A 10,000-nucleotide genomic window follows, 5' to 3' on the forward strand; every position below is an offset into this window, starting at 1 on the left:
CAGATGACGTAGAACTGATGGGAACGGCCGAGTTTATTAGAGGTAATTATCACAGTATTTATACTTTATTAAAGTATTTAAATGTCTTTATAGTTTATTAAAGGTAATTATCACAGTATTTATACTTTATTAAAGTATTTAAATGTCTTTATACTTTATTAAAGTATTTAAATGTCTTTATAGTTTATTAAAGGTAATTATTACAGTATTTATACTTTATTAAAGTATTTAAATGTCTTTATAGTTTATTAAAGGTAATTATCACAGTATTTATACTTTATTAAAGGTCATTATTACAGTATTTATACTTTATTAAAGTATTTAAATGTCTTTATAGTTTATTAAAGGTAATTATTACAGTATTTAGTTTATTAAAGGTAATTATGTTTAGTTATCATAGTTTATTAAATGTATTTAAATGTCTTTATAGTTTATTAAAGGTAATTATGACAGTATTTATACTTTATTAAAGTATTTAAATGTCTTTATTACTAAATAACTTGTGGTTCAGTTCTCAACAGTGGTGGAAAAAGTACTCACATTTTATACTTAAGTAAATGTATCAATACTGCACTGTAGAAATACTCTGTTACAAGTAAAAGTCTGGAATTCAACATTTACTTTTTGACAACGTTTTGGCATCAAAATGTACTTAAAGTACCACAAGTATAAATACTCATTGTGCAGAATGTCTCATTTCACAAGCTTTCAAATAATAATATAATAATATAATATCAATAAAATGTAAATGTATTTGAAAATAGTAGCTCATTGTGAGCTTAAGATCTGCTATTTTCAAATGGCTGAAATGTATATAGAGCTGAAGTGGTTAATGTATGTTTTGTAATAATCAAAATCTACAAAGTAACTAAAGTTCATATAATTATAATAGTATAAGGAGTAAAAGTACAAATGAGATGTAGTGAGTTATTTAACTTTAAACTACAGAATAATTATTTATTCATGAGACACAATAAATAAATCAAAACAAACAAATCATGGAAGTTATAAATAAACTTTAACCCATTAGTGGCTGTTACCCAGTGTGTGTGTGTGTGTGTGTGTGTGTGTGTGTGTGTGTGTGTGTGTGTGTGTGTGTGTGTGTGTGTGTGTGTGTGTGTGTGTGTGTGTGTGTGTGTGTGAAATGTAAAACAAAAAGAAACATTCACACACTGAGGGCTCCAGTTGTAAAGACTTTGCTTTCTTGCAGACAGACACACAGACAGACAGACAGACAGACAGACAGACAGACACATCAATATGAATGTATGGATATGAAAATGAATTAATATGAATGAATGAATGAATGAATGAATGAATGAAGGTTTATGTTATGTTCGGCCTTAGTTTAATATGAACCATAGACTGAACACACATGTTATGTGCACATACACACAACATGTAAGTGTGAATGTCCGTGTTTGATTTCATGTAAATCTCTGTGTTCATGATTTATTAAATCTCTGTGTTCATGATTTTAGGCATTTTGTTGGATGGCCTAGCGGTCTGGACATTTAGGCTCTAATGTAGCCTGAGGTTCGAGTCCCGTTCCCGACTATCTTTACCGCATGTCTCTCCCCATCTCTCTCTCTCTCTCTCTGTCTGTCCGTCTGTCTGTCTGTCTGTCTGTCTGTCTGTCTGTCTGTCTGTCTGTCTGTCTGTCTGTCTCTCTGTCTGTCTGTCTGTCTGTCTGTCTGTCTGTCTGTCTGTCTGTCTGTCTGTCTGTCTGTCTGTCTGTCTGTCTGTCTGTCTGTCTGTCTGTCTGTCTGTCTGTCTGTCTCTCTCTGTCTGTCTGTCTCCACTTATCACTATATGCAGACATTTAAAAACATTGAAAGAAGGGCTTGTAGATCTACTACTTTGGCTGTTGTCTGTATGATGAAGTATTTAAAACACATCCTCTCTCCTCTGGTTTTACAGATCGCTTGTATTTATGTCTTTATTTATATTATTGATATTATTGATATTTATATTTATATTTATATTTATATTTATATTTATATTTATATTTATATTTATATTTATATTACTTATATTATTGTATCTTGTTTTGCAGATCGTTTGTATTTCGCCACGTTACGAAGTAAACCCAAAAGCACAGCGAACACTCACTACTTCAGTACCGACGACGAGTTTATCTACGAGAAGTAAGTACACATACACACACACACACACACACACACACACACACACACACACACACACACACACACACACACACACACACACACACCCGAGTAGTTAGTGAGTCCGCCTAGGGAGCCAGAGGCCCTGGTTGCCCCAGGTTCGATTCCAGGCCACGCCAACATATGTGTCGATGAAATGAAATTTGTCCCTGAGCAAGACTCTTAACTCCTAATTGCTCACAGGTTCTCATTGGAAACAAGACCGCAAGGACTTTCATGAACAACCTGTTAAAATGAATTATCCTTACACACACACACACACACACACACACACACACACACACACACACACACACACACACACACACACACACACACACACACACACACACACACACACACACACACACACACAGCTAGGCGTGTCACCATCATTACACAACCGCCTGATCACAGTTATTTGAGAGTAATAGCTAATTGATTAATTGAAGGATTGTCATAATCTGACCTGATTTCTGTTCACAAACACAAGTGATGCTTATTTATATTTACATACATTCATGTATTTATTTAAATATTAATTCAATGCCAAAAACAATTAAATGGTTAATCACAATTATTTGTATGACATTTAATCATCATGATGTCATCATGATGACATCATGATGACATCATGATGTCAGGATTAAACTTTACTTAAGCTCTTTGCTTTTCTATTTGTTGATGCTTCGTTTTTGTGTGCTATATTTATATAAATAAAGTTTGATTTTGATTTGATTAAACACAACTGTGTGTGTGTGTGTGTGTGCGTGTGCGTGTGCGTGTGCGTGCGCGCGTGTGTAGTTTCTATGCAGACTTCGGTCCTCTCAACCTGGCCATGCTGTACAGATACTGCTGCAAACTGAACAAGAAGCTGAAGGTAAGACGTCTGTCTGTCTGTCTGTCTGTCTGTCTGTCTGTCTGTCTGTCTGTCTGTCTGCCTGCCTGCCTGTCTGTCTGTCTGTCTGTCTGTCTGTCTGTCTGTCTGTCTGCCTGCCTGCCTGTCTGTCTGTCTGTCTGTCTGTCTGTCTGTCTGTCTATCTGTCTGTGCCTGTGAAATGTAAAACAAAGAAACACACTGTGGGCTCCAGTTGTAAAGACTTTGTCTTCTTGTACCTGAGAGTTTCATCTTCAAGGGAAACTTGTTGACTGATCTGTTTGTTTAATAATAGTTTTCTTCACTAATGTGTTCATAAAGGTGTCTATTAACACCTCTCTCTATATATAAATAACTTTATTATTATTATTAATATTATTATTACACCTCTCAGTTAGTTCCAACCCAACTCCTTAGTGAAACTATGTAGGAGCCAATCACAGTTGAGGCCTGGGATGAGGATGGCCTGGGTGAAAAACTGAAAAAATAAAAACAAAACATGACTCCCTGGACAATGGCCATACAATCAATCAGCCACTCCTGACGTTTCCCTGATGAGTTGGGATGGAACTAATTGAGAGGTGTTAGTACACACCTTTATGGACACATTGAGAGGTGTTAGTACACACCTTTATGGACACATTGAGAGGTGTTAGTACACACCTTTATGGACACATTGAGAGGTGTTAGTACACACCTTTATGGACACATTGAGAGGTGTTAGTACACACCTTTATGGACACATTGAGAGGTGTTAGTACACACCTTTATGGACACATTGAGAGGTGTTAGTACACACCTTTATGGACACATTGAGAGGTGTTAGTACACACCTTTATGGACACATTGAGAGGTGTTAGTACACACCTTTATGGACACATTGGTCAAAAGTCTCTCTTGTTTCATGAAGAGAACATTCACAGTGTGTGAGCCTTCCTTCTTGTCTCACATGTTATAGCTCTGTCCCTGATGTGTGTCTGTCCCTCCCTCGCTAGGAATGCTGGGTATGCATGATGTCACCATGTGACGACACAATGTCACTTTGTCCTGAAGGAGGAAGACTTTATGAGAGAGAGAGAGAGAGAGAGAGAGAGAGAGAGAGAGAGAGAGAGAGGGGGGGGGGGAGAGAGACAGAGAGATAGAGCAAGTAGATGTTTAGAGGGCAAGTGGATTTGAGAAGTACTTGCCATGCAGGTCAAGCTTAAGATGGAGGCCTGGTGTGTGCTTTCACTGTGTGTGTGTGTGTGTGTGTGTGTGTGTGTGTGTGTGTGTGTGTGTGTGTGTGTGTGTGTGTGTGTGTGTGTGTGTGTGTGTGTGTGTGTGTGTGTGTGTGTGTGTGTGTGTGTGTGTGTGTGTGTGTGTGTGTGTGTGTGTGTGTGTGTGTGTGTGTGTGTGTGAGTGAATCACAGGTGTAACAACAGCATCACACTGTAGTGTTGCATTGTGCTGTTTGACAACTACAATTTACTATTTAGGCATTTATCAGACGCTCTTAATCCAGAGTGACTACTGTCAGTGGCGTAACGCAAAATCGTGTGCCCCCCCCCCCCCCCCCCCCCCCGTGCACAATTTCCGGTTGTAATTCGGTTTTTGGTACGTTTTTTTTCGTTTTAATTCGTTTTTTTCTTTAATTATACATTCTTATGTTTGCCTGGTTTTACCATCTCTATTTGACCAATATAAATCTACAGTACAAGCACATAAATAGATCTTTATCTATCTCTCCCAAGTAGCACTCCATCTCTTCTTTGATCAATATACACTGAATCAGTTGGTCTTAAAAACTAGCAAATCTACAAGCACTTTAACAGATCTTTATCTTTACACATACAGTCACTTTAAACTCTTTCAGCCTGGAGTATTAGTTATTTGGGCATCATTAGTGTAGCTATTAAAGCCATGAGCAGATCTACAAGGCAGGCTCACACCCCTCGTGAGCTTGTAGATCTTCCAATTTCATTAGGCTATTTGAATGCATTCGCTACAACGTTTTTAGCTTTGATTTCTCTCATCAAAATTGATATAGATAATAAATTGTCAACAGCAGCAGTAGCTGCGCTTTGCTTTGTTTTGCAAACTGTTGATCAGACCAGTGGTTGGTCACTTTTAGACGCCCACTCCTCCCACAGCCAATGACAGTAATTCATTTTGTCAGATTGACAGTTCAGTGACGAATGAGAACAAAGAAGGTTACAGATCCGGTCTGTGTTCAAACCCAGACAGTGGGCGGGGCCTCATGTGTTCAAAACCCAGACAGTGGGCGGGGCCTCATGTGTTCAAACCCAGACAGTGGGCGGGGGGCCTCATGTGTTCAGACCCAGACAGTGGGCGGGCTCTAGACCGGATCTGAGTAATGAGAAGTGAATAGGAACCGTCCTCCTGCTAATCCACCATTTGATCACCTGGTCGGCATTTGCGGAGAGATTTATGACCGCTCGCGGGTGGCCCCCCGCGTTGCGTCGCTTGCTACCCCTCTGTTACGAGAGAGAGAGAGAGAGAGAGAGAGAGAGAGAGAGAGAGAGAGAGAGAGAGAGAGAGAGAGAGAGAGAGAGAGAGAGAGAGAGAGAGAGAGAGAGAGAGAGAGAGAGAGAGAGAGAGAGGAGAGAGAGAGAGAGAGAGAGAGAGAGAGAGAGGTCAGACAGACAGTAGGAGGTACAGACAGTATATTGTAAATCAAGGCTCCCCACTGTGTTTGTGTCATGGTTACCATGGAGACAGCATTCCACTGGATGACATGACAACCTGTGTGTGTGTGTGTATACATGTTTGTATGGGTGTCTATATGTGTACATGTGTGTACGTGTGTGTGTGTGTGTGTGTGTGTGCACATGTTTGAACGGGTGGGTGTGTGTGTGTGTGTGTAGTCGTTCACTCTAACCAGGAAGAGGATCGTTCATTACACCAGTTTTGACCAGAGGAAGAGAGCCAACGCTGCTGTCCTGATTGGAGCATACGCTGTGAGTAACAAGCCTTCCTATTGGTTAATACACTGCTGTGAGTAACAAGCCTTCCTATTGGTTAAGCAGCAAAGAAGCAATAGCTTGTTTGACATGTTTTTTCTTTTAAATGTGTTGTCATGTTGGGCTCATACATGTTTTATTAGAGGTTTGGCATCATGAATAACTAGAAAATGTGCTCCTCGGAGCACAAGTCTCCGCCAGCAGACCTGTGCTATTTTAATAGCACGGGTCGTCTTGGTAGAACGGGTCGTCTTGGTAGAACGGGTCGTCTTGGTAGAACGGGTCGTCTTGGTAGAATGCGCGTGGTTTTTGGTGTTCTGCAGGGGCGACTGAATATGTAGTGTCTGCATCTAAAAAATGTTCTTCTTGAAGCAATGTGTCATATGGGAGTCGTCGTAATTGACTGGTTTGTTCAAATGCTTGTCTGTCTTCTTCATCTTCATTGTCCTGAACAGTTTCAGCAGTTGATTGGTGTGTTTGATCTATGTCAGTTTTCTCTAGTGCTACATAATGTATTTGATCAAGGTGGCCAATTGTTACAGTATTAAGACTTCGGCCTTGTTGTGGGATCAATTCAACTCTATAGTCCTCTTCTACTGTTACTGTTGTAGATGAGTATGCTTTCTTAGCTTTGGCCTTCTGCGCCTTTGCTTGACCAATGTTAGGTGTTCTCAGAGGGACACACACACGCACGGACGGGTGATTTGTACTGGAAGGTACTGTTCCAATCAAGACTGACTGATCCTGTCTTACCTCACTTCAAAAAATAAATGGCTTTTTGAAGTGACACACCTATTTATAGGATTTTATTTCGTCATGCGTCCCTCTAGCCAATCAAAGGCATTGGTGTCAACATATTGACACGTGTCACGTGGAGCTTGACCAATGTTAGCTTGGCTAGGGGCCATGCTAACACACGGCGGGACGAAGCGAAAACATACTCTCCACCTCCGGCGGAGACAATAAGGCTTTGGTCTCATGTCAGTCAGCCTCAGAGCAGACGAGAGAAAGAGTCAACATTCACACTATAGATGTATATAGAGTTATAGATGTATATAGAGTTATAGATGTTATAGATGTATATAGAGCTTTGGTCTCATGTCAGTCAGCCTCAGAGCAGACAGAGAAAGAGACAACATTCACAGACAAACAGATTGATGGTTAGGGTTAGTCTTAACGTGGGAAGTTGCATATTAAATTCCTTTTGGTTCAGAACAAGGGCGCCGATACTGTGGGTGCCTCGGGGCTAAAGCACCCAGGTGAGATGAGGAGCTGGGTGTTGTCAAAAATAAATACAAATAATAATAATAATATATATATATATATATATTTTCAAAATCAGATCGCCTGGTTCAGATCGCCACTGAATAAACCAAATGAACCGAAATCAAGTTACCAAACCCCCCCAAAAAAGTAAATTATCCGCCCAAAATCCTCAAAATTGCGCACATGTGCATGTGTGCCAGGTTGCGCACCCACTAGAGCTTATAAATATCGGCGCCCCTGGTTCAGAATCTGTGCGTAAACAGCTTAGTGACTGTGTGTACATGGATCCTAATATCACAATATTAATGCTTCATGTAAACGCATCCATTAGAAGAAAATATTCTGATCAGAAGGAATGTTCTCTGTGGTTCAGAGAGGATGTTTAACACATTAAGACCCAGAACGCATCTGTTCTGTCATTTTTAGATTTCTTTGGCTATTCAAAAATAGCAGATCTACAAGCTCATAGTGCGTTGAAAGTTTGTGCAAATCTTTGAATACAGGAACATTTGTAACCCAAATATTTTATTATTAAAACAAACACACAAACACACACACACACACACACACACACACACACACACACACACACACACACACACACACACACACACACACACACACACACACACACACACACACACACACACACACACACACACACACACACACACACCGCGGTGCAGAATTCAATCTGGTGGATGTTTTGCTGCCTGTTGAATATTTCATGTCTGAGACAAAGAGCTGTTGTGTAGAATGAGCTTCATGCTCTGTTAACATACAATACTATTAATACATCTAATATATCTTACTATTAATACATGTAATATATATTACTATTAATACATGTAATACTATCTATTACTAATACTATTAATACATCTAATATATATTACTATTAATACATGTAACACTATCTATTACTAATACTATTAATACATCTAATATATATTACTATGAATACATGTAATATCTATTACTAATACTATTAATACATCTAATATATATTACTATGAATACATGTAATATCTATTACTAATACTATTAATACATGTAATAATAATATACTAATGTTGTGAAATGAGCTTCATCAATACTAATAGGATATAAACATGTCCATAACTTACTGGACTGACAGACCAATTATTTGTTTACCAACATTGAGCCTGGACACACAGGTGATTGTTTCATGTAATCAATTCCCAACATATTGTTTCAGTTCATTCAACCTCCTCTTGTGTGTTGGCTAGTGAGGCGTAATAATGACTTTAGTTGATTTTTCACTATTTAAAATATAGTATTTCTTAATTATTAACAATTATAGCTTGTAGATTGTCTATTTTCACTATTTTAAATATTTTTAACAGGTTTTTAACAGTTTTTCCACCCGACAGTGACAATATTTAGCCTATATATGGTTCTGTATCAGTATATGAGTCAGTTTTAGCAGATTTCATTCTAATTGGCTACTATGACTGCCTATGAATTTCACGGGCCTGGGTAGGTCAACCTGGCCTGGCGGAGATCTGCCCTGTTGTGCGCAACGCAATGAACTTAAAGAGGAGCTGTGCACCCAAAACGGGCTCAAACAATGTCAAACTGTCACAGTCTAGCTGCTGAAATAAACACATTTGGATCATTGTTGACAAACAAACAGAACATGGATGTTATTTGCAAAATGATTATTTTATTGTCCATCAGAGCGGTGAGGTCACAGCTTCTCTACTTCTGTATGATATTTATAGCCTAAACTGTGAATTTGTTTGCAGTCATTAATTTCTATTGTTTGCTGGATATTAAGACTCATAATTTTGGGATGTTGGCTGCATGTTGTCAAATGTATTAATCTATATTTTGCTGTTGATCAAACGTGGGGTTTTATACTGTGATTTGATGTGCACACATGAGCTGTCACTGACATCAATGAGACAGACAGCTGTTATGTAGTTCTACTGGGTACTTCTAGTTAAATGGTATTTTGAACGTTCTAAAAGACAGTGTAGGGTCAATTAATCATGATAGAAACATTCGGGGCACAACGGTCTGTACGAATACTCAGCGTGGGCAGTGGAGGGGGGGGCATCAAGACCACTGTGGTCTTAGGACAGTGCAGGAGGGGGGCATCAAGACCACTGTGGTCTTAGGACAGTACAGGAGGGGGCATCAAGACCACTGTGGTCTTAGGACAGTACAGGAGGAGGGGGCATCAAGACCACTGTGGTCTTAGGACAGTACAGGAGGGGGGCATCAAGACCACTGTGGTCTTAGGACAGTGGAGGAGGGGGGCATCAAGACCACTGTGGTCTTAGGACAGTACAGGAGGGGGCATCAAGACCACTGTGGTCTTAGGACAGTACAGGAGGGGGGCATCAAGACCACTGTGGTCTTAGGACAGTGGAGGAGGGGGGCATCAAGACCACTGTGGTCTTAGGACAGTACAGGAGGGGGCATCAAGACCACTGTGGTCTTAGGACAGTACAGGAGGGGGGCATCAAGACCACTGTGGTCTTAGGACAGTGGAGGAGGGGGGCATCAAGACCACTGTGGTCTTAGGACAGTACAGGAGGGGGGCATCAAGACCACTGTGGTCTTAGGACAGTACAGGAGGGGGCATCAAGACCACTGTGGTCTTAGGACAGTGCAGGAGGGGGGCATCAAGACCACTGTGGTCTTAGGACAGTGGAGGAGGGGGCATCAAGACCACTGTGGTCTTAGGACAGTGGAGGAGGGGG

At 40.0% G+C, this 10,000-nt stretch overlaps 1 protein-coding gene across 1 annotated transcript in view; it reads left to right on the forward strand.

The window, feature by feature from the left end:
* cdc14ab (cell division cycle 14Ab) overlaps positions 1–10,000 on the forward strand; it is a 36,365-nt gene that overhangs the window by 155 nt on the left and 26,210 nt on the right. The window contains exons 1-4 of the mRNA XM_080429905.1: positions 1–42; positions 2,057–2,147; positions 2,970–3,045; positions 5,907–5,999. The exon at positions 1–42 is cut by the window's left edge and continues 155 nt beyond it. Of these exons, the coding sequence (XP_080286031.1) occupies positions 1–42; positions 2,057–2,147; positions 2,970–3,045; positions 5,907–5,999 (302 nt within the window). The remainder of the gene's footprint in view (positions 43–2,056; positions 2,148–2,969; positions 3,046–5,906; positions 6,000–10,000) is intronic.

This window comes from Gymnoscopelus braueri (assembly GCF_963280865.1).
Source record: "Gymnoscopelus braueri genome assembly, chromosome: 6".
Taxonomy (NCBI): domain Eukaryota; kingdom Metazoa; phylum Chordata; class Actinopteri; order Myctophiformes; family Myctophidae; genus Gymnoscopelus; species Gymnoscopelus braueri.